Genomic DNA, 24,969 nt, shown 5'->3' with positions numbered 1-24,969 from the left:
CTCAGACACGCAGGCCCATTCCTGCCCCGGAGCCTTTGCACCTGCTGTCTCTGGCTTGACTGCCCTTCCGTCTGCTCCTCCCAAGGCTCCTTCCCACTCTGACGTCACCTCCTCCAAGGGGCCCTCCGTGACAGGCCCACCTAAAGCGGGAGTGTTAAGCTTCGCTTGTGTTCCTGAAATGTTCTGTGTCGACTTGGCTGGCCTCAAAACTCTTTCTAGAGCATTTCCAGTTAGAGCAGCAGACAGACTTGATCCTCCTGTGGTTCGGCAGCCCAGTATGTGGACGGAACCACAAACGTAACAACTCCCGTGCGGCCCTCGGTTCCCCAGCCCACTGTAGACCTCACTGGGGTGTCGGCAGAAGGGTGCACACCTGCTGGGCAGTGAGCAGAGTGGGGCCCAGGGAGGGGCTTGTCTCCCCCAGGGGCCAGCCACCAAGGGCAGGTGCTCAGCCCATGGCCCTCACATCGCCCTGCCACCAGCTGCTCCCAACAACAGACCCAACAACAGAGCTGAGCCCCCTCAGTAGCCACTGGTGGCAGATCCAGGAGGAGTCACCCCCAAGGGTCCCCTGAAACCTGAAGTTCCACTGGCAGGGGACCCTGCCAACTCCCACTGACCGGTGAGGAAGCTGAGGCTCTAGAGCGTGGACATGCTAGGGAAGCCACGTCTGGAGGCCAGGAGCCGCACAAAGTGATCGGGCCTTGGCCCCAGGCTGGAGCTGTGCCCAGCACACACAGAGACCTAGAGGGCATACAGAGGGGCATAAAGCATGCCTGGAAACCCCGCTACCTGCTGCGAGGCAGGGCCGCCTGTGTAGGGGCTGATGTAAGCAGGTCCCCAGGAGGCACTTCTGTCTCCTGTGTGCCCCCCAGCCTGGCCCTACCAGCTCACCTTGGCCTGGAGCTCGGCAGGCTCTGACTGCCCTGTTGCACCTCCGGGAAGGCGGGCACCACTGCCAGGAGCCTTCAGAGCAGGTCAGGGGGCGTGGTGCCAGAGCGGGGGTCACGGGCTCATGCGGGGGTCACGTGGCCCCACCCCGCACCCAGGAGGTGGTGCTTTGCATCCTAGGGTTCAGTGCCCCCTCCCACACCTGGAACTAAACCACCTGTGTGTTCAGTTGCTGACTCGGCCAAGGCCCCCACGAGGAGAGCGGCACCTTCAGTCGCCTGCGCCCCACCCCGCCCTCCCGCCTCTTTCTTGCACAGCACAGTGTCTGGGGATCGAATGTTTATGCTAATTCTCCTGTGTCACCTGCATCTACTGCCGCTGTGAAAATTCCCAGGAACGTGGTGCTTGAAACAACACCCATTCCTCCGCTCGTGGTTCTGAGGTCAGACAAAGAATCAAGCTGTCCGCACCGCTGTTCCCCTCCAGAGGCTCCAGGGCAGAACGTCTGCTTGCCTCTTCCCGCTTTCAGGGGCGCCTTGCCCCTCGACTTGTGACCCCTTGCTCCCCCTCCTCAGTCAGCAGAGTGAGAGCTCCCAGCCTCTGACCTCTGCCCATCGTCTCGCCTCCTGACCCGCTCTAAGGCAGCAATGCCCACCCTTTTTGGTACCAGGGCCCTGTTTCAAGGAAGACGATTCTTCCACAGACCGGAGTGGGAAGGATGGTTTGCGGATGCTTCTAGCACCTTATATGTTGTGATGTGATCGTGATTATCGGTACCTGCAGAAGCTCCCCAGAGCTCAGCCCACCTCTGATTGTCCGGCCTCAGATTCTCAGAAGGAGCCGCAACCCAGACCCTTCATGTGCTCAGGTCACAGTAGGGTTCGAGCTCTTAGGAGAATCTGACTCCCTGGATGATCTGACAGGACATGGAGCTCAGGTAGAAACCCCAGTGATGGGGAGTGGCCGTAAATACAGATGGAGCTCCACTAACTTGCCTGCACTCACCTCGTGTGTGGCTGGGGGGCGGGGAGACCCTCACTTTAAAGGACCCATGTGACTACCTCGGGCTCACCAGATAATCCCGGATAATCTCTCCTTTTTCCAGTAGTCATGTATGGATGTGAGAGTTGGACTATAAAGAAACTGAGCACTGAAGAATTGATGCTTTTGAACTGTGGTGTTGGAGAAGACTCTTGAGAGTCCCTCGGACTGCAAGGAGATCCAACCAGTCCATCCTAAAGGAGATCAGTCCTGAATACTCACTGGAAGGACAGATGCTGAAGCTCCAATCCTTTGGCCACCTGATGCGAAGAATTGACTCATTTGAAAAAACCCTGATGCTGGGAAAGATTGAAGGCAGGAGAAGGGGATGACAGAGGATGAGATGATTGGATGGCATCACCAACTCAATGGACATGAGTTTGAGTAAACTCCGGGAATTGGTGATGGACAGGGGAGCTTGGCATGCTGCAGTCCACGGGGTCGCAAAGAGTCGGACACAACTGAATGACCAAACTGAACTGAATCTGGACTTGACTTGATTACATCTGCAGAGTCCCCTTTGCCACAGAAGGAAGCATAGTCTCAGGTTCTGGAAATTAGGATGTGGACATCCTTGGGTGAGATGGTTGGACGGCATCAGCAACTCAATGGACATGAGTTTGAGCACACTCTGGCAGATGGTAAAGGACGGGGAAGCCTGGCATGCTGCAGCCCATGGGGTCACAAAGAGTTGGACACGACTGAGCAACTGAACAACAATAACAATCCTTGGAGCCAATATTCTGCTGACGACTTTTTAACTTTAAATTGTATATTTAACCTCTATGTCTTATCCCAATTTTAGCCATAGCGCTTGTTTACCACCCACGTCATTTGCTCAACAAATATTTGTTTTGGGAGCTGGGCTCAGTGCTGAGCAAAACAGACAAAACCCTTCTTCCCGAGTTCATGTTCTAGTGTGGAAGAACAGATAATACACTGAATGCGTGAGTAAATTATGTTCCCAGTGCAATTGATTTTTGGATGGTAATTTGGCAAAGGTACTGGCCTGCTCTTTGACCCAGCAAACCCACCATTAAAAGTTGTATATGAAGCTATATGCAACATCTGTTCTGTTTTGTATCATTACATATCACAGCAAACATGTGGGAACAATCTTAAAGCTAGTTAATGGTAATTTACCATTAAATTTAATTGATAAGTAAATTGTGGTGCCCAGAGACCAGAATTTACAGCTCAGTATGATGGTACATATTCTAGGATCTGGATTGACACAAAGCCTGTCCGTGTGGTGCAGTCTCCGGACAATGAGTAAACCACGTGCTCTAAACTGTCTTCTCACAGGCAGAGGCATCTCTGGGGCACAGGGGACCCAGGAAGCAGCCAACAGCACTGCACATCTCCCAGTGTTCACCTAACTGGGCCTTGACAGAGGCTGGCCAGGGGCCAAGGACCCAAGCAGGTGGCTGTTGAGGACGTACGTGGAAAGGTGAGCCGTGTCCAGTTGGCACCCAGGCATGTACACACATGTGCTCACGGATCCTCCAGTGTGACCGTCCTGAGCCCCCAGGTCCCTTGTAACTGGGCCACTTCTGTATGGATGGAGAAGGCGCCTCTGTGGAGATCGATGCCTCGCTTCCCCCGGGCATGTTTGCCCCCAGGGAGTGTGTCCAGTTGGGGTCAAAGGGCACAGGTCACAAGGCCGGTCCTCTCCCCAGGACCAGGAGGGATGGGGTGTCCATTCTGCACTTGTGCTGCGCTCTACTGGACAGGCAGATGGCTGCAGCAGGAGGTTCCCCGGTCAGCGGGGACGAGGGCCTGCACTGCAGGAGACACAGTGCACACGCACACGCACACACCTCCCTCACTTCTCCCCTGCAGACCCGTGGGGCTCCACCTCCAGCTCTAGGCCCCCGGCTGTCACTGACAGCCCCCAGGGCACGTGGACAGAGAAGCAGGCTGGTGCCGGCCTGAGGCCTCATCCGCAGAGCTCACGCTAGGCACTGCCTCCGCCCAGTCAAGACGCCTGATCCGTTCAGAACTGCAAGTGGCCATCACGTGCCATTTCCCAGGGGGAGTTGTGGCTGGAGAACAGTTTGCCTCCTTCCTGGTGGATACAGTGGGTGCATAATCGATGCTCAGTGCACTGCACACAAGGAAGGAAGTGCTGAGCAAGGGCCTCAGACAGGAGCTCAGCGTGGTGGCGGCCCTGTGGGCCGGGCCCGCCTGCGGTCTCTCCCCACAAGTGAAGCTGGAATCAGGTGGCCGTGGGTCTGTGGAGCAGACAGCCCTCAGGACACAGAAGGAGCAGACACCCAGCCTCAGGTGCGGAGGTGGTGGTGCGGGGACCCTGCACTGGCGGACCAGGGGCCGGACATCCACACAGCCCCTGTGTCGCTCGGGGTGCAAACCAGGGTCCCCCGCATGTGGCAAAGCAGATTCAGCCCCCAGAATCATTCCATTTCCTGGCAAGGACAAGGAAAACAGCACGCCAAAGCCAGAGTTATCAAGTTCTTTTTCTTTTTATTGGCAAATATATTTTTATGAAGGACCAAAGAAAATATACATAATTGTAACATATGTACACCAGCTTTATAGATTTTATTTCAAATTTACACAATGTTGGTATGTTATTAAAAGATTTTGTCGATGCACCTATGTACATTTTATTTACATACATTCATAGGATGTGAAATAAACCTCTCAAAACAAACTAGTTCATTTGATATTAATTTCTAGACAAAATAAGGAATGCACTTCTAAATCAGGATTTGGGAGGCTCTACATAGCTCTTCTACACCAGCCCTCTCCTCCTGAAGGTGACCCGAGGTGCCTTCTGGATTTGTCTGCAAACAGGGCGAGGGGATGGGCCACACGGCACCGTCCGTCTGTCCTGCATGTTTAACTCAAGCACATGCACTGCCACCTTGCCGAGAGGGGGCTTTTCACCCAGCCCACAGCCACCTGGGGGCCAGGTCCCGCCCCTGCACCGCCCTGTGCGCCCTCTGGTGGTCAGGCCGGGGATGGAGCCACGCCCACGCCACAGTGCAGCCTGGACTTCTGGCCTACTTCCTTCTTCCCCGCAGGCTCCCTCCGGGAACTGACATTTCAACACTGCGCACTTCTCTTTCCCCGGCAATCGAGTGCTGGCCCCGGCCCAGGCGGGGAGCCCGGCGGGAGGGGGGCTGGGCCTCCGAAGGCGAGGGGCGTGCAGGCTGCCTCCGGCCGGCGCGGGTGCCTCCGGGTCCCCGGGGAGGTGGCGGTGCTGAGTCCGCACCCCCGGGCTCCAGATGGCCCAGATGGGCGTCACGTCCCTCCAAAGGGGGCTGATAACTTATTGCTACAGAGCGCCTGGCGGAGGCGGCGGCCGCTAGGGGGCGGGGGCGGGTCAGGGCCGCTGCAGCCGGCTGCTGCGCGGGAAGCGGTGCACCTTGACGTGCTTGGACAGGTGGTCGCTGCGGGCGAACTTCTTCTCGCACACGGGGCACTGGTAGGGCTTCACGCCCGAGTGCGAGCGCCGGTGTCGCGATAGCTCGTCCGAGCGCGAGAACCTGTGGGACAGGGCGGTCAGCGGCCTCGCCCCCGCCGCCCAGCGGAGCCCGTGGGGTCCGCAGGGAGGGCGCTGAGCCCACCCTGCCCCTCCCCCGCCGCCCCTCCAGGGAGGCGCGAGGGGCCGGTCCCTGTGCTGTGGCCTGAGGGCAGCTGGTAACCCCGCAGGCCCCCCAACTGCAGCTGTGTCTCAAGCCCCTCAGACCAGAGTGTGGGGCTCCTGGGAGCATCCTCCAGGCAGCCCCCCAACCCGGGGCACAGGCTAGGGCAGAGGCCCCGCCCAGCCTGCAGGGGGCGGGCCTTTGTCACAGCAGAGGAGGGGTCCTCAGACTTGACCCCACAACTCCTGGACCCTGACTGCCTTCCCAGCAGCTGAGAGGTCCCCAGACGATTCCGTGCCCCACAAGGTGCTCAGAGGCCTCCAAGGTAGCCCAGCTGCCTCCCTGTCGCAGCCCCAGTGGCTGCTTCAAAGGAACAGTGGCCACGGACCCCAGCTGACCACAGGGCTCAGCTCTTGGCACAGCTGACCTCAGGGACTCCAGCCTCTCCTCACTCCCGAGCTCCGTCCTGGCAGCGAGACCCCACCGTACGCACACACGCTGTTGTGCTTCGCGCTCTGCCTGCACAAACTGCCCTGAGCCCCTCTCGCCAGAGGACGTGTGCCCAAACCATCCCCTCTGTCCGAAAGGCTCTTCCCACTCATCCCTTAGCCCTCAGTGCAAACATCACCTCCTCAGGAAAACCCTCCAGGATCGCATCCCACCCACAGCCAGGGCCTAGAAGCACTAGGCACTTCTTCCTGACCTCTACCACTGCTGCAACTTTAGTTTCCAAGTTTTTGATGAACATCAGTCTGAGCCACTAGACCGTCAGCTCCATGAGGAAAGACAAGTGCCCCGCGGCCAGCCCAGCACCTGGTGCCTGGGGTTCTTGGTCTGTGCGTTAGTGAGAGAGCATCTCAGGAGGATGGAGAGCTGTCAGAGAGGCAGCCCTCGCCAGCCCTGGGGCGGGCAAGCACCCAGTGCACACTGCACACATACACAAACAGGCCACACTAAAGCCTCTGCCTGTAATTGCAGGGGGCCTGGGTTCGATCCCTGGGTCGGGAAGATCCCCTGAAGGAGGGCATAGCAACCCACTCCAGTATTCCTGCCTGGAGAATCCCCATGGACAGAGGAGCCTGGCGTGCTACAGCCCACAAGTCACAAAGAGTCGGATACGACTGAGCACGGAGCACACACATGCATGTGTGCACATGCTCACCCACATGAACACACGCACAAAGGAGCATCAGGCCCAGCACCCCGTTGCTGGACCCATGCCTGAGAGGAAGGGGGTGGTGCTTGCAGCAGCCATCCCCGCCCTGCCAAGGAGGGGGCTGGAGGCTCAGCCGGGCCTGACCCTCTGGGTGGAAGCCCGGGACCCACAGCTGTACAGGGAAGGCAGAGCGGGGGCCTCAGCCCGGAGGCGCGGAGGACAAGCGCCACCTCCCTCACTCCCCTGGCGCCCAGAGCACGGCCAGGCGCCTGTGCTTGGAAGCTGGTGTTCACATCACAGCCCTGGTGCCCAGGGCACAGTGCCATCAGCACCTTTGGAAATAAGACCCTGGCCCATCTGCCACGAGAGGAAACCGAGGCGCAGAGATGCAAGACCCTGACCCAGGGTCAGTGGCCACAGAGTGGCCAAGGCCAGAGCAAAGATCCCGCCCTGGTGACCGCAGGCAGCCTGGCCTCCCCCAGAGCGGGCCGGGTGCCCCGCGCCCCTGCAGCTCAAGTGGGTGAAAGGAGCACCAAGGTTCCGGCCGTCAGGGGCCAACCCAGGACCACCCGCCTCGGCGGGAGTCAGGGCCCCCAGGGCAGCGGCAAGGAGGCTCCACGACAGCCCCGAGCCCCAGCCTCCCCCAGCGGCACAGGGTCGGCCTCACCCTCCCGTTCAGGGAGCCAAGACCAGCCCCGCTGGAGACGCCACCCCAGGGAGGACATGAGGACAGGGGCAGCGGGGAAGCCGGATGGCTCGGCGCAAGCCCGTGTAGCCCCGAGTGAACCCAGGCCTGTCCTGGGCCTCAGGGTCCTCTCTTCCAGTGGGGCCTTCGGGCTCTCGTCCACCTTCCGAGGCTCGTCTCAGAGGCCACAGTGGGCACACAGGGCAAGGGGCCTCTTGTCAGGAGACGCCTGGGAGGGGCGCGGAGTGGGGACAGCGGCCCTGAGAACAGCCCCCCCATCTGCACGCCCCCTCCCCCCTCAGGGTCCTGTGACCTGAGCCCCCAGACAACCCCCCCAGCCCACACCCCCACGCCACCTTCTCCCAAACCGCAGCCACATGGGACGGGGTGGGCGGTTACGACTCAGCCTCTGCAGGCAGCGGGCCCTGCTCCTCCTGCCGGGACTGCCTGGCAAGTTGCCAAGCTCTCGGAGGTGCTCCCTGGGCACAGGGAAGGGCAAATCGGGTGCCAGGACTGAGGGTGCAGAGCGGGTGCAGGGCCCATGGCTGTGAGCTGGGCCCTGGTGAGTGTCGACCACGATCCCCACGGCTGGGCTGTGGGGAAGCACAGGTCCAGGGGGCCCTCAGTCAGCCAGAAAGCCATCGGTGTGAGCACCCAGGCCAAGGGCGGAGGTGGGAACGTGGCGCCAGGTTGTGCGTGGAACAGCGCAGGGCTGCGACCGCAGGCAGGGCTCGGGGGCCTTGCTGCAGCCCCCGGCCCTGTCCCGGCCTCCCCGTCTCCAGGGCCTCCTTGTCCACTGTGGAGACCCAGGCCCCCCCACACGGGGAGCTGGCACGCCCCCAGGGGTGGAGGCAGGAGGGCGCTCTCCTCGGAGGGGACAGGACTTCCCTCTGCAGAGAACAAGGGAGGCTGGTGTCCAAGAGGGAAGCAGGAAACTTCTAGGCAGAGGCCGACAGCACCTCCTACACGCACAGCCTCAAGCAGGCCCATCCGGCCCCAGCCTCATCCCGGCCTCCAGAGCCGCATCCCTAAGCGGAAGAGCAGGGACTCCGGGGTCCACGATCAGACACCGAAGGAAGTGGCGGGAGGTTGCCCAGGCCAGGGATGACCCTGGGGGACAGTGTTCCTGGCCCTCAGTGAGCAGGACACAGGACAGGCGCCGGACGGAGAGAGGCGGCTGCTCTTCACCAGGACCACCAGGAAGGAGAGAGTCTGGGATGCAGAGCACCCACTGGGAGGGCAGGCGTGGTGCAGGGGGCGGCCCACCCCCTCGGGAGGTGTGGAGGGGCTGCTGCAGGGAGGGCTGGGCCTACGGCCTGCCAGGTGGGGTGGGGTGGGGTGGGGTAGGATGGGGTGGGGTGGGCAGGGAGCCTGGGCCGAGCCCCTGCCTCAGCCACCTCTCAGCCGGGTGATGGTGAGAACCGCCTGCCGGCTCCAGCCGTATTTCCTTTCTCTAAAGTGGTGCGGCAGAGGGTGAGATGTTGGATGGCATCATCAACTCGACGGACACGAGTCTGAGCAAGCTCCGGGAGTTGGTGATGGACAGGGGAGCCTGGCGTGCTGCAGTCCATGCGGGCGCAAAGAGTCAGACACGACTGAGCGACTGAACAACCACCAAAGTGGGACGACAGGCTGACGCCTGCTCACAGGCTCAGTGTGACGCGGGCGCCTGCCCAGCACCCCGGGGCTGTGTCTCACTGTCCCACTCCTCAGCCCTTCCCTCCCAGCCCAGAGCTGATGCCTGGCCGCTGATGACCTCGGGGAGGAGACAGGACTCCTGGCACACGAGAGCACTGCCCAGCGAGAGGGGTGGCCAGCCCGGCCCTGGGGCTGTACGTGGCAGAGGCATGCTGCCCTCACCACGGTGGGGTGCGCTTTGTCGCCGAGGCGATGACTGGGTCTTTCTGGGCCTCAGTTTCCCCCTACGTAAAACGAGATGGTGCCAACAAACCACAGGGGTGCTGGGAGGCCTCGAAGAGACTGGGATTTGGGAATGACGGAGCCAGAGTCATGGCAAGACTAGCGACACCACCCCCAGAGAAGAGTGCTGGAGACACAGGCCACAGGGGCCATGACAGCCCGCGCTGCCCGAGGCAGGCTGGCAGGCAGGCCGCATGAGCCTGCGGTCCAGGATGAGGCGTCTGGATAGGAATTTAAGTGTACCTGAGGGGTACAGAAGGCCTGAGGGGCCGGAAAGGTAATAAGTCCCTTGTGGAAGGAATCATGCAAGCCAGGGTGGGGATTTGCAGAGGGGAGCCCAGCTCTAAGACCCTCAGGACAGTGCCTGGCACTCAGTAAGTGCCTGGTGAGCTGGCCACTTCCCCCCTGCCTGTCCTGACAGAGCTGCCCCAAAGTCAGTCCACCCTCCCACCCACATGCTGGAAGGATGGCCCTTGGTCACTCAGCTGGCAGTTACGAGCACATGGACGGGACAGGTCAACTCATGGGCACATAAGCAGCAGTTCAGGATCCCTGAAGACTAACCAGTGAGACCCGGCCCCCACAAGGGCAGGCGCCCTCAGCTCCCCGCCTGGCAGGGCCTCTGCCTCGCAAGACCCACACGTGACCCCGTGAGGGCCAGACCCAGACCCGGGAGAAGCTTCCCGCCTGGCTGATGGCAGACACGGCTCCCAAGGGCTCCGCAAGACCTCACGGTGCCAAGCTCCCACCATGCCTCCCCCACTCCGGGGTCCTGGGCAAGACCACACAAGGGCTCAGGCAGTGCAAACCTGAATGCCCACCATGAATCCCACTCTGGGTTACATACCTCCCCCATGGGGAACTCACTCCCTCCAGGGCCGCTGTGCTGGGGGCCGAGACCTGCCTCCCTGACGCCCTGGGCCGAGGGTCCCATGTGCCCTCCAGGACAGCCCAGAACACAGGTCCTCTTCTCCCGGGGAAGTGGCCAAGCAGGCGGCCTTGACCACGACCAGGGCCTTCCTCCCAGCCTCAGTTCTGGGGGGTGGACAGTGCCCGGGACTGTGAGGCTGCCCACAGCCCCACCCCCATAAAAAAGACAGCACTGGCCCGGGAGTCTCCAGGTGCCAGCCTGCAACGTGGGTGCTGCCCAGTGGAAGCGGGCTGACCCCTCCCCGGTCCTCCTCACACTCTGACCTCGTCTGAGAGCAGCACACGACAAGGACGATCCCTGCACACATGGCCCTGAGGGACAGAGACCGCGAGCAAGCCTTCCACTAGACAGACAAGGAAGCAGGCTTGGCCAGGGGACCACGGGAGGGCACCGGCCAGTGGGGAGAGCAGGGCTGGGGTCCACTCCCTGCCACCAGCTGCCCCACCCTCGGGGTCAGGATGTCCCCTGCTGCGGTTGGGCCCCCGCAGGGCCCCAGGTCTGTCTACTGACCCCGGCTTCCCCGTCGGCCGGCAAGCCTGCTCTGAAGCACACCGGCCAATTCTGCCTGATGCTGTGGGCAGTGCAAGGCTAGAGCTGGGCTCCTGGAGCCCTCAGGGCTGTGGGTGCCAAGGCAAAGCCCCTTCTCTAGCCAGCTCACTGCTCCACGACCTGGGATGCTGGGCACAGGGCTCCCATCCATCCAGCCTCGGCCTGCCACGACTCTTGAGGCCAGCACCTCCGGCCCAGGGGCAGTTCTCCCCTGCTCTCAGGAGCAATTCCATCTGGAAGCACGGGGTGTCATGTGCACCCACACACACGCATGGGGCGCAACCATGCAGTGCGCATGATCGCGTGTGGTCACACGTGCCCCTTGTGAGGTTCAGGTCTGCACAAAGCCAAGCATGCCTCCCACCCCCTCATACACGGAAGCCACACTAGGCAGGACCGAGTGTGCAAGGAGCACACGCACCTCCTGGGCCAGCCAGCTTCCTGCAGGGGGGCGTCCTGAGCACGTCGCCCCTGACCTGCACCAGAGCCTCAGGAACAGTTCCCTCCCAAGAGGGTGGGCCTGCCGGGGGACTGGGGGCGATCCACGGTGGTCCCACCCGCTCTGCCCGCCCAGGGGCTGGGTGACCCTGGGAAAGCCACCCCCCGCTTTGAGAGCTGGTCCCCCATGTGCACGGAGCGAGATCCGGGGAGCAGTCTCCCGCTTCTGGCTCGGCACCCGAGCCCGGAGCCCCCCGTGGCCTCTCTGGCATCTCCAGCACAGCGCCAGCTCCCCCAGAATGGCTGTCAAGCGGCTGGGCCTTCAGGCTGCGGAGGCGGCTGCTTCTGGCCCCTGGCTTCGACCCCATCAGCAAAGGGTCACGTTACTGAGCAGCTCTGAGCCTCCGCGTGCTCAGCAGTGAAGGGGGGTGAGAGGTGGTACTTACCCTTGGGGCGCTGCAGGGGCGCACGGCACGGGGGCGCGCAGCACGGGAACGCCGCGGGGACGCCTGGTGCGCAGCCGCCCCCCGCGGCTCTCAGCGGCCCCGGCGCCACCAGGGGAGCCCTCTGCGTGGCCCAGCCCCTCCCTGGCACAGCCGCAGCCTCACCTGGTCACCATGAGACTGAACGCCAGCAATCAGAGGCCCACAGGGGCCTCTGGGCCTGCCCACCCCCTCCCCGCCCTAAGCAGCCTTATCCAAGCACGGACTCGGTCTTGGCCACACACCCCGGGAGCAGAGGCGTGTGGGCCCTGCACAGCGCCTGGCTGCCACCGCCATACTGACCTCCAGCCACAGCCCGGCCAGGTGCAGGCGAAGGGCTTCTCGCCCGTGTGCCGGCGCAGGTGGGCCTTCAGGTGGCTGCTCTTGGTGTACATCTTGCTGCAGCCAGGGAAAGTGCACCTGTGCATTTTGATGAGTTCGGCCGCCGGGTTCTTGGGGAACTTCTGGCCCACGAGGAGGCCTGCGGAGCTGGGCCCCAGGGGTCCTGACCCAAGGGGCTTGGCTGCGATGGGCACAGGGGCGATGCGCACGAACTTGGAGGGCAAGCTGAGACTGGATGAGGGCAGCACCTGGGGCACAAGCGTGAAGGTCTGGCCCTGGATACTGACCAGCAGCTGCGCCACCTTGACGGCCTCGGGGGGCTGCCCCGGGGAGGCAGGCTCGGCTCCCGACTCCTGCTTCACAGGCACCGGTTGGATCTGCAGCAGCAGTGGGACTGGGGTGTCAGGGGCGGGGCCCCCAGCCGGGCCCTGGCTGCCAGCTGCACCGGCCCCCAGCGGTGAGGCACAGCGCTCTCTGCCACCCGCCCCGGGGTGGAGGTGGCCCCTGTGTGGCCCAGTGGAGAGCTGGCCACAGGCGTCCAAGTCCTTGCCACTGCCCTCTGGGGCCTGCTTCACCGCTGGCTCCATGTTCTCCTCCAGAAACTCTTCGATCTCCTCCAGGGTGGGTTGGAAGGGCCGAGGGACGTCATCGGGGTCACCCACCGGGAACTCGGGGAAGCTGAAATGCTCCCCCTTCACGGGGGCCGGTGTTTTCCGCCAGGCCCCCCAGGCCATGGGGCTGCCGTGAGGCGCAACGCCGCCGCCCAGGGTGGCCTGGGACAGCAGGAAGTCCAGGATACTGTCCTGGCTCTCGGGCCCCCGGCCACCGACATAGCAGGAGCACAGGGTTTGCGAGTCGGGGCTGGCACAGGAGCAGAGGCTGGAGGCATCGCTGTCGTCCTCGGAGAGGGGCGAGGGCAGCATGTGGTACGCCCGCCCGTCACCCAGAAAACCGACGGGGCGTTTCAGCGACGAGAAGGTCTCGTCTACTGGGAGCAAGTGGTCCACCATGCTGGCCTGGCGGCTGCAGAGAAAACCAAGAAGGCCCCGTCAGGAAAGCAGCACAGTCAGCCCCCTCCTCGGAGGCTCCTGGCCCCACGCCGTGGCCAGCCACAGCGTCCCGCCGCCCCAGGCCTGGATTCTGCCTCCATCCATCTGATGGGGGAACGCTGCAAGCGTGTTTTCCGAAGTTGCACCACCTGTTTGCAAAAGTGCTCTCCAAGCCCATTGCACAACCCGGCTCTCGTGGCTTCACACAGATTTTTCAGAACAATTCTGAAAGGGAACACGCATGTCTGAGTGTGAGTGCGTGTGAGGGAGAGGGTGGGTGTGTGAGGAGGCACTCTGCACCCCAAACGGCCAGGTGGGAACCCCATCCAGCTAAGCAGAGTCACCATCATCCCTGGATAACTGACCTCAGTCCTGTTCCTGCAGAAGAACTGCCGGCGGTGGGTGGTGGGGCGGGGTGGGGGGTGGAGGCGGAGGACAGCCACATGCCCTCTGACCCCCTGTTGCTGCAGCTTTGGTAGGGTTGCCAGATTGAGCAAATAAAAATAAAGGCCACCCGGTTCAACTTGAAACTGAGTTTAAAAAATGAACAACTTTTAACAGAAGCATGTCCAAACATTGGATACAGCAAGCTTATACTAAAAAATTGTTTCATCTGAGACTCAAATATAAATGAGGAGTTTGTATTTCAACCAGACAAGTCTACTCTGAGGCATAAATTAAAGACTCCCTCAAGGGCTGTCTGACCACCTAAAAGGGGGCAGCCCACCCACCACCCAGTCCTTGGGCCCCTCCCATCTCAGCTGCCTCTCCAGTGAATTAGGGACGGGCCTCCACCAAGCACCCTCCACTGGACTGGGCACCTTCAGGGGCTTCACCAGCAGCAGAAGGGCCCTGCCTTGCGACAACAACTCAGGGAGGACGCACTCCGGTCCCAGGGCTCAGGTACTCCCGCCTTTGACTCACAGCTGCCTGGTGGGCAATGAGACCCCCAGCTGACACCCCATGGAGCACTTACCCAGCTCACGCCGCCTCCCTACCAGACCAGGGCCCCCGTGGTGCAGGCTGGGCGGTCGGGTCTGGTTGTGTTCCCAGCCCCTGGTAAGGCTGCTGGTGCCCAGGAGGGGCTCAGGGCACGTCAGCAGAGAGGACAGGGGCAGGCTGAAGGCCATGCGGGTCGGTGTCCAAGGAAAGTCAACAGTGGCTGTGACAGGGCCACCTCTGCAGACCTTTGTCCCCACCCAGTGACCACAGTCGGTGTTTACTGAGTTGAGGAAGGGGAACGATCTGCAGCTAAAGCAGACAGTCTTGGCCACCGGGCACCACGTCCACTCCCACTACACCCATCTCTGTCTCGAGCACTCGGTCGGGCCGGGCACTGCCCAACATTCCGCAGGCCCAGCCAGCGCTCGGGACCTCCCAGGGCCAGGCCATCCTCAGTCGTGACCTGGGGCCAGTCCTTGCTCCCCCAAACCCCAGTCACCCCCACCTGTTCCGTGTGTGATGACCCAGCTAGGAAGCTTCACTGAGCCCCAGGAAAATAAGGCAAGATGCAAGTTTGCATCCAGGGCAGTGTTTGCAGGAGAATGTTTGGCTTTTTAGCTAAGGATTTTAAAGCTGGGAGTTTTAAAATATACACTATTCACTGAATCAGGTGCTGAGAAGGCATGAAAAGGCCAGATAATGTGAAGAACAGAGCCCACACTCAGCCTGAGACCCCAACCTCCACCCCATCGCCCACACTGAGCTGCTGTCTCTGCAGCTTGTCAGCTGTGTGACCTCGGGCAAGCGGTGCACGCTCTCTGTGCCATGTGTTGGGTGGGATCCTGACAACCGTGCCTAGTTCCTGGGTTTTTGTAAGACCGATGAGCTTACACACGCTGAGCACTCGCTACAGGGACAGACAGGCAGCACCAGCCGTCAGGGTGAGTCTCAAGGGTGAGGTCATGGTCTTTCTCCCCTCTGCCGCCATGCTGAGGAACCCGGGGACTCCGGTCTTCCTAGAACCAGGCAGGAACGAGGCAGAAAAGGCAGACAGGGCCATGTCCCTGCCCTTGAAACTCTCCCCAGAAATGTGACCACTACCTGACTATTCCATGATATTGAGGAATTACAGTCAATATTTTTAAATGGGATGATGTACTGTGGTTGGTACATATTTTTCAAAGGAGGCCTTACATTTTAGAGACATAAACTAAGATATCCACAGATTAAATGACATAAAAGAAATAAGAGGGGGAAATAAGTACAGCAGGACAGGGTAGGCGGGAACTGAAGAGATTCCCAAAGGAATGGACCCAGTCTCCTCCAAGAAGGCCGGTCTGCCCCGACCACTGCTCCACCTGCCCCACTCCCAGGCTGTGCACAGGCTCACCAGCCTCACCGCCCCAGGCCAGGGCCCCAGCGCTTCACTCTCCAAGGACCCCTCTTCCCAGCCGTCTAGGAGGGAGCCCCTGATTTAGATCCCTCAGCTCTGAAGTCACTCCCTGTGAGGCCTCCCTCCCTGCCCACCACCCTCTGCTATACCACCCTGCATCCTAGTCTTCCTAACAGTTGCTACTGCAGTTAAGTATTTACACACTTCGTTCTCGGTCTCCCCACCAGAATATAAGCCGTTTGGACTGTCTATCCCCAACTCTGAAACAGGACCCTGGCCGAACTTTGCCGACGGAGTGCAAAGACCCGGGGGTGGGGGCCGCAGCAGACCGCCTGAGCCCTCGGGCAGGGCTCCTCGGCCGGGAGGACGCGAGCACTGAGAGCCCACGGGACCCGCGGGGCGCGGGGACCGGCCCTGAAACACAGCAGCACGTGGCCCGGCCACCGACGCAGGCCGCGGGGGGGGGGGGGGGGGGGGGGGGGACGCCCTGTCCCGGGCAGCGTCCCTGGCCATGGCCGGACTCCGCCCCTCCCCGCCCGGCCGGCCAGGCCTGCTGTTTATCCTCCCGGGGACACGGCGGCCGCAGGAACAACATGTAATTGATAACAAGCCTAGCGCCGGCCAAGGGCCTTCCATTGGGTCAGCGTGCAGACCACGGCGGGGGGGCCGCCCTTCAAAATAAGAGTCCCGTGGCCGCGGCCTCGCACCTGTGGGGCGACGGGGCTCCCCGCGGTCCGCCGGGTCCCTGGAGGCGGCGGAGTGGCTCCAAGGCCTCAGGCACCCGGGGACCCGTCACCCCCGGGGCCTGGGCCGGCAAACAGTGGGGGTGGAGGGAGGGCCCGAAGGGACCCGCAGAGGGGCGGGCGGGGGCGCGAGCTCCTGCCGCGTGACTGCGCGTGCGGGGCGCGCTGAGGGCCGGGCGGGGGACCCCGCGACGCTCCGGCTCTCGTGGGGCCGCGCGTGGGAAGGGGCGGGGGAAGCCGGGCGCCGCCTCCCCCGGGCCGGCCGCGGTGACCGGCAGTAACCCCTCCGCCCGCAGGCCCCGCCGCGCCAGCCATATGGGCGGCCGGCCCGCAAAGCGCGCGCGGACGCGCGGGGCCAGACACCGAGGCTAGCGCGGGGACCGGGCCGGTGGGCACGGGGGATCGCCGTCCCGCCCGCCCGCCCCAGGCCCTGGCCCCGGCCCCGCACCGGGGTTCCCTTTCCGCCGACATCTCCCCCGACGCTCGCGCGGAGTCCGGACAGTAGTGCGGGCGCCCAGCCCGGCGCGCAGAGGGCCCCCCGCGCCCTCGCCGGGCCCGGTCCAGGCGCGCCCGTCCTCGCCGCGCGCTCCTACCTGAACTCGGCGCGGCCGGCCGGCGGCCAGGCCCGGCGGTCCCGGGCCCACGCGGGCTGCGCTGGGGGCGGCGGCCGCGCGTCCCGCACTCACTCGCCTCACCCGGCCCGCGTCGCTGCGGCCGAGCCCCCGCCGCCGCCGCCGCCGCCGCCGCCGCCGCCGCCGCCGCCGCTTCTCGGCGCTCACTCCCCGGGCTCACGTGACGCGCCGGGCGCCGAGAAGGCTCGCAGGAGGCTCGGCCTCGGGCGCGCGCCCCATTGGCCCGCGCCGCGCGTCACGCGCCCCGGCTCCGCCCCCAGCCCCGCCCCTGTCTGGCCAGGCCCCGCCCGTTGGCCCGGGCCGCGCGTCACACGCCCAGGCCCCGCCCTTCCCAGGTCCAGGCCCCGCCCCCGCCCCGCCCCTCCAGTCTCAGTGGACTGGTAGCTGCGGCTCCGGAGGTTCTAGCCCAGGTGAGAACAAACGCGGGCCTGGCCTGGGCTCCGAGGGGTTCCACGCGGGCTGGGCGCCGCCGAACAGCCCCGGCCCGACCCTCCCTACCCCGCTCCCATCTGCAGCCCCGGGCGGCCCACAGGCAAAGCCAGGACTTGTCCGGGACGTTGCTGGAGAGATGCGAGCGAGCGTCCGGTGAGCCGCCAGCCCGCTCGGGACAACGCGCTCGCTCGAGTCCGCGGCAGCCCCCGGGGAGACAGGAGGCGCGGGACGCTGAGTGACCAGCCCTGGAGACACGTGCGCTGAGAGTGACACCCTGCGCGCCGTTTACCCAAACCTGTCGTGTTCTCAGCCAACATTTTACGGATGGAGAGGACTCCGAGGCCGCGGTCCTCCCAGACACAGCTGGTAAGGAGGGAGGCGGGTGAGCAAGCCCGCTGGTCCACCCGCGCTGCCGAGATGACGTCTTCCAGACAACCTCGATGGTGGCCTGGGAGTGCCTTCTACAGAACGCACATCCTTGCCTCCTGGTGTGGGAGGCGGGCAGCATTTCTGATTCTTTTCCTCTCCAGGACACGGCTGGAGCCGCAACTGATAGCTGGGACCTGTCTAGGCTCTCCGGAGTGCTGTGGGTCTGGACTCCTAAGACTATGCAGGACACTGGACCCTGCATCCTGGGACCCTCCCGATGCACACCACAAAGCCAGGCGTACAAATCTGGCTGCCACCAGGGGCCAAACTGGGGCTCGCTGGGAGGGTTTGGAGGAGACTGGCCTCGAGATCGAGGATGGTGATGGTGCTGTCTGCACCTCCTGAACATTCATGCAGGCCCTGGCCAGCACCCGCAGAACAGACCCAGCTCACTCCTTTTTACAGAAGAGACAGAGGTCTGCAGGGTTCAAGCTCACTGCCTGGTCTCTGTGCAGGTGAGAGGCAGGCACATCCCTGCCTGCCATCGATCCTTTGCTCCTCACACATTATCAGGCCAGTCTTCCCCATCTTCTCACTGACAATCACACCAAAAGTTCAGAAGAAGCTTGGAAACAAAGGTGCATCCATAGCTTCAGCACACCAGGAGGCTTCTGCACAGGCTAGCAAGAAGCTGAGCAGAGACAGTCAGGCACTGTATGGCTGTCACTTACATGTGAAAAGCAAAAATGGAAACGCGGTGAAGGACAGGGAAGCCTGGTGTGCTGCAGTCCATGGGGTCGAAAAGGGTCAGACACGACTGAGCAACTGAACAACAGTAGAAAAAGAGATGAGGTGAGGGGGCAGGATTGCAGGAGGGTGATCGAAAGGGACAGACTTCCAGGTAATGATAAATAACTAGGGATGTTATGTTGCTGTTGTTCAGTTACTAAGTCATGTCTGACTCTTTGTGACCCCATGAATTGCAGCACCCCAGTCTTCCCTGTCTTTCACTGTCTCCCGGAGTTTGCTCAAGCTCATGTCCATTGAGTCGGTGATGTAACATACAGCATGATAAATATAATTAATGCTGCTGTGTGTTTTCTATGGAAGTCATTAAGAGACTAGAACCTAAGAGTTCTTATCACAAAAACCTTTTTTTTCCCTCCTTTTGCTTTTATTGTATCCATATGAGATACACACTAAACATCGCAGTAATCACTTTACAACATGTGTAAATCAAACCATTATGTTGTACACCTTATGCAATGACATGTGTCAATTATGTCTCAGTAAGACTGGAGAAAAATAAAGAAACTGGAGAACAGTCAAGATGCTGTCTTACAGCCTGAGTCAGATCATGTCGCTTCTCTGAACACTGAGCGCCTCCCGCCTCCCACCGTCTGCAGTGCCCTGCAGGGTTGGCCTCCATCCTGACCCCGACCTTTGCTGCTCTCGTCTCACCCTTGCTGACATCACTGCAGCCACACTGGCCCCCCGTGGCTCCACAGACATTCCAGATACGATCCCACCTCAGGGCCTTTGCATTTGCTGTTCCTGCTGCCTGTGTAAGCATGTCCCCATGGCTCCATCGCCCTCTCCAAGATTTTATTCAAATGTTACCTTCTGTGGTAGTGGCTCAGAAAGTAAAGAATCTGCCTGCGATGCAGGAGACTTGGGTTTGATCCCTGGATCAGGAAGATCCCCTGGAGGAGGGCATAGCAACCCACTCCAGTGTTCTTGCCTGGAGAATCCCACTGATGGAGGAGCCTGGCGGGCACAGTCCATGGGGTCACAAACAGTCAGATACAAATAAGGGACTAACACTACCTTCTCCAGGAACCCTGCCTTGACCACCCAGTCTCAAATGTTCACATTCTCCTGATATTTCCTCTTCCCCTATCCTGTTGAACTTTTCTTCCTGGTGCTTCTTCCCTGCTAACATATTATATATTTTGCATTTTGTTTCATTTGCTTTCTGTCTCCTCCAAAGAATGTAAGGTCCACCAAAGCAGTGATCCCTGTCCCTTCAGTCCCTTCGTATCTCTAGCACCAAGCATTCAGTATGTGCTCCATTGTGGAATTAATGAGTTTCTGAAAGACTTACACATGGTCAGCTTGGGAGAAATTAAACAGTGCTGAGGAATCGCTGCCAAACAGGTTAAGGAGTTGGTCGCTGGGGAATTTAGGAGACCCGTTTCCCCAAAGAGACCTGGAACACCCCTGGCCAGTTTCTGCGGGGCTGCTCAGTAAAGGTGCCCCTACCTGGCTCATTCTCCCCTCCTGGTCAGACCTGCTCACCCTTCAAGTATCAGCAGCCCCTCAAGTTCCTTCTCAGCCTTGCCTCCCACAGCAGGCTGGGTCAGGCTCACATGCCTGTGCTTCGCGGCCCAGGGCCTGGAATAAGAGGGCTCCGACGATGTGTGTGTGGACTTAACGAGTAAGTGAGTGAGTGAGGACCCTGGCAGCCCAGGCTCTGTGAAGGCAGGAAGTATATGAATCTTGGTTTCACAACATTCTCCTGCCTAGAAGGGCCTTGATGAGTGCCTGATAGATGGGTGGCTGAGCTTTTTGGGGGGCTGGGCCATTTCTTAGTCACCCCAGGAAGCCCACAGTACCCAGCTTGGGGAAGGGGGAGTGTGTCCAGTAGAACGTCCCATGATGGAGAACGGTGTCCACTAAGGTGCCGTGCGTGGCGGTGCTGCCATCGGACAGTCTGCTGGGGCTGGCAAGAAGGGCAGAGAGGACGAGGCCGGGTGAGGCCAGGGGGGATGGCAGCGGCTGTGGAGGGTGCTCTGTGACACAGGCCAGCCGCGACGAGACAGGAGCTGTGGGGGAGCCAGGGCGAGCTCCCGCAGATGGAAAGCGGCATCGTCTTCACGGATACCCGGGCGAGGCTGATCTGAGAGTGGACATACCTGAGAACAGCATCGAAGGGCAGATGGACAGTGTGCAAGTCCATGGCTAAGCTTGATGTCCCCTGGGCAGGAGCCGGGTTCACATTCAGAAACAGGAGGAGGGACGCCACCGCCCAGGCCCCCCTCGGGGAGGGGCGTTAGTGGGGTGACTAGTTAATGAGTCACTCCTGCCCAGCCAAAGTCCCCAGGGTCAGCATGTGCCCTGTGACCGGCCAAAGCCTCACCTCCCATCCCCTCTCCCGGGCCACTGGCCATCACCTTTCTGAGCAAGCCACAAGGAAGCAAGAGTTGGGAACTGACTGCATGGGGGGCTTCCCGCTGAGGGGGCACCCTGCAAGAGCCCTGGGCTGATGAGAAGACCCCGAAGGTGACACCTCCACCAGAGTCGGGCGGGATTCCTCCTCACTTCAAAACAGTGAGGGCAGGACGGGGTCAAGTGGAAAACAGACCTCAACAGAGCTTGCAAATAGCATATCGCTGCCAAGGGAAGTCTCTGACCTCACCACTGATCCCAGAAACGCCAAATACCCTTTCATCCAATTGATCAGGATATTTTAGAGTGATTCCACTGTTGGAAAGATGTGAAGTTAGTACCTTCCCAGGAAGCAACCTTGAATTCTGTACAGCAGCCCTGAGTCAGTACATGTCCTTTTAGAGCCTGAGCCTAAAGAAATGATCAGATTCGCAGTCAGATTTATGAACAGACTTCGTCTCAATATTAGTGACACTTGAAAAAAATTGGAAACCAACTAAAGTCCAACAAAAGGAAAAAATGATAATGAACCATCTGTGTAGCAGAATACCATTTGTCTGTTTCAATCAGGATTTTAAAAGACTTGTTGTTCACTCACTAACTCTTTGCCACCCCATGGACTACAGCACACCAGTCCCTTGTCGTTCATTATCTCCTGGAATTTGCTCAAACTAACGTCCAGTGAGTCACTGATGCCATCCAACCATCTCATCCTCTGTTGTCCCCTTCTCCTCCTGCCTTCAATCTTTCCCCAAATCAGGGTATTTTCCAGTGAGTCAGCTCTTCGCATCAGGTGACCAAAGTATTGAAGCTTCAGCTTCAGCATCAGTCCTTCCAATGAATATTCAGGGTTGATTTCTTTTAGGATGGACTGGCTTGATCTCCTTATAGTCCAAGGGACTGTCAAAAGTCTTCTCCAGACTTTGTGCTCAGTTGCTCAGTCGTGTCTGACTGTTTGCAACCCCATGGACTATAGCCCACCAGGGTCCTCTGTCCATAGTATTTTCCTGGCAAGAATACTGGAGTCAGTTGCCATAGTTTAAAGACTTCTCCACTCTTTAAAAGACTATTTGATGAAAGTTAAAGTGGAAAAAAAAAAAGCAGGATGCAAAAATCTATAAAGGTAGTACTCTGGATATGATTATTTAAAGAAAAAACATTTGTAGAAGAAGAAATAGTTATCAAAGTATTTACAGTGACGATTTTTAAGAATATTTACTTTGAAGTGATGAAATTATAGTTTCTTTTTTTAAGCATTATCTCTTTCACTTTTCCAGATTTTCTAGAATGAATTTATATTACTTCTATAACCAGAAAAAAATACGGTTCTGCTGTAGGGTGATGGCCAAAAATTCCTCCAGTTCTTAAGTAAAAGTAGAAGACACATTGTTTTCATTTTCACCAAGGACTTTATTGAACAATATATTCACCATTTTGTCCCACTGCCTTCCGCCATTTTTCAGACAGCTTCATAATTCCATCTTCCTAAAACTTTTTATCTTTTTGAGCAAAGAACTGTTCCAGGTGCCTCTTACAATCTTCCAGGCAATTGAAATCTTTTTCCATTATGAGAATTTTGTAAAGACGGAATAGATGGACATCCAAAGGTGCGATGGCTGGTGAGTACGGAGGATGAATCAGAACTTCCCAACAGAGCTGTAACAGTTTTTGACTGGTCGTCAAAAAAGCATGGGCTCTTGGTTATCCTGAGGGAAGATTGCGCATCTTCTCTCGGCCAGCTCTGGAGGTTTTTCATCAAGTGCTGCTTTCAGCTGGTCTAACTGGGACTGGTGCTTGTTGGAATTAATTGCTTGGTTTTCTGGAAGGCCCTCATAACAGAGGACTCCCCTCCAATCCCACCACATACACGACACGCCTTCTCAGATGAAGACCGGCGTTGCTGTGTTTGGTGGTGGTTCATCCCACCTGCCCCCACGATCTCTTCTGCTCCACAATATTGTATAGCATCCACTTTTATCACCCATCACAGTTTAAAAATGGAACATTTTCAATATGTTTTGAGTAGAGAATCACATGAAGAAATACGGTCAAGAAGGTTTTTGCTCACCTTGTGTGGAACCCAGACATCAGTGTGAGAATGTCACCCAGCTGGTGCAGATGATTTTCAGTGCTTGATGTGGATATTTTGAGTATGGCAGTGTCTCCTGTGTGGTATGATGTTGATTGTTCTCTATTAATATCTTGATTGGATTCCTATCAGCTTTAGCTGGTCTACACGATGTGGAGCATTGTCCAGCGAGAAGCCTCCACCACGAGCTTTGCAGACTGCCTTTGACACGTTCCATCAGTTACAGCACCACCCCCACACTCTGCACAAATCAGTTTTTGCATTTCAGTTCCATTTTTACCTTTCATGAAATAACAAAGTATAGTATGCCAAAAATGTTGCTTTTTTTCTTCCATCTTTGATATTAAAATAGCTACACAAAAATGTACAAATTTTGATGTTTTTTAATGCATGCTGGTATGACAGCCGTCACCACAACCCATCAGAATCGCTTCGAATGAAATCAGAGACCATGGAGCCCCACTAGAGCCATCTCACAGGAAAGCAAATGGCCATTTTGGTCAGCCCAGTATGTCTGATTGTGCGATTTAGTGCGTTATTTTTGAAATGGCTTTTTAAAGTTGTATAAAAATTACTGTTCTCACTGCCCAAAATATCAGAAAGTACAAACAAGTATAAAAAAAGAAAGGACATTCACAATCACACCATTGTTAACATTTCTTGCTATATTACAAAAACGGAAAATTGAATTGCTTTGGAGCCTTTTTTTAAAATGTGACTAAAAGTGCATGGTGTAAAATTGCCATCAGAGCCATTCAGATGTGCAGTCTGTGGTGCGAAGTGTGTTCACATTGTGGGGCAAACATCAGTACCATCTATTTTCAAAGTTTTACTTCTTTCCAAACTGAAACTCTGCCCACATTGCACCCTGGCTCCGCCTCCTGCCCTCAGCCCCCTGGAAGCCACCATGGCATGAACCTGACTGCTTCAGGCCCCTCGTGGGAAGGGAACGACACAGTACCTCTCATTTAGTGACTGGCTCACCTCACTAGGCATAATACCCTTAAGGTTCATCCATGTCGTCACGTGTGTCAGAATTTCCTTCCTCATCACAGGTGTATAATATTTCATTGTGTGTATAGGTCACATTGTTGTTCTATTTGTCCATCAGGGCACACTTGGGGGTGCTTCTGGAGCTTTTTAAAAACAGCAATAGATGTATGCTTCTTCCTATGCCAATAATGAAGAGCTGATGCTTTCAAACTGTGGTGCTAGAGAAGATTTTTGAGAGTTGCTTGGACAGCAAGGAGATCCAACCAGTCCATCCTAAAGGAAATCAGCCCTGAATATTCACTGGAAGGACTGATGCTGAAGCTGAAACTCCAGTCCTTTGGCCACCTGATGCAAAGAACTGACTCATTAGCAAAGACCCTGATGCTGGGAAAGATTGAAGGTGGGAGGAGAAGGGGACGACAGAGGATGAGATGGTTGGATGGCATCACCGACTCAATGGACATGAGTTTGAGCAAATTTGGGGAAATAGTGGAGGACAAAAGGAGCCTGACACACTGCAGTCCCTGGGGTCACAAAGAGTCAGATCTGACTTAGCAACTGAACGACGACGACAGGTTAGTAGCTGTCATTTACAAGAATCGCCTACTCTTCTGTAGAAGTGGCTGCATCATAATTTACTTAGCAGATCCATTCCTGAAGGACATTTATGTGGTTTCCAGGTTTTCACAATCCTATCAGTTCACTTCAGTTGCTCAGTTGTGTCCGACTCTTTGCAACCCCATGGACTGCAGCACGCCAGGATTCCCTGTCCATCACCAACTCCCAGAGCTTGCTCAAACTCGTATCCATCGAGTCTGTGATGCCATCCAACCGTCTCATCCTCTGTTGTCCCTTTGTCCTCCCACCTTCAATCTCTCCCAGCATCAGGGTCTTTGCTAATGAGTCAGTTCTTTGCATCAGGTGGCCAAAGGGCTGGAGTTTCAGCTTCAGCATCTGTCCTTCCAGTGAATATTCAGGGCTGATTTCCTTTAGGATGGACTGGTTGGATGTCCTTGCTGTCCAAGCAACTCTCAAAAGTCTTCTCCAACACCACAGTTCAAAAGTATCAGTTCTTTGGTGCTCGGCTTTCTTTATAATCCAACTCTCACCATC

General features: G+C 58.5%; 1 protein-coding gene and 1 long non-coding RNA gene across 3 annotated transcripts; one reads left to right on the top strand and one right to left on the bottom strand.

The window, feature by feature from the left end:
- Nucleotides 1–4,391: 4,391 nt before the first annotated feature.
- Nucleotides 4,392–16,943, bottom strand: KLF15 (Kruppel like factor 15). 2 transcript variants are annotated; one of them, XM_043886307.1, is made up of 3 exons: nucleotides 16,767–16,943; nucleotides 12,008–13,069; nucleotides 4,392–5,444 (listed from the first exon to the last, which is right to left on the bottom strand). In XM_043886307.1, exons 2-3 carry the CDS (start codon nucleotides 13,054–13,056, stop codon nucleotides 5,282–5,284), a joined length of 1,212 nt encoding a protein of 403 aa, XP_043742242.1. In that variant the 5' UTR covers nucleotides 13,057–13,069; nucleotides 16,767–16,943; the 3' UTR covers nucleotides 4,392–5,281. The 2 variants fall into 2 exon arrangements, with proteins under 2 accessions (XP_043742242.1, XP_043742243.1); XM_043886308.1 differs by lacking the exon at nucleotides 16,767–16,943 and adding an exon at nucleotides 14,072–15,855.
- Nucleotides 16,944–17,142: 199 nt separating this feature from the next.
- Nucleotides 17,143–23,973, top strand: LOC122682947. Its single transcript, XR_006337572.1, has 3 exons — nucleotides 17,143–17,603; nucleotides 17,768–19,171; nucleotides 22,052–23,973. It is a non-coding gene; the product is annotated as an uncharacterized LOC122682947 (long non-coding RNA).
- Nucleotides 23,974–24,969: the final 996 nt, after the last annotated feature.

This window comes from Cervus elaphus, chromosome 24, assembly GCF_910594005.1.
Source record: "Cervus elaphus chromosome 24, mCerEla1.1, whole genome shotgun sequence".
Taxonomy (NCBI): Eukaryota; Metazoa; Chordata; class Mammalia; order Artiodactyla; family Cervidae; genus Cervus; species Cervus elaphus.
Note: the sequence above shows the minus strand (reverse complement) of the source record. Positions and strands in the feature narration are given on the sequence as shown.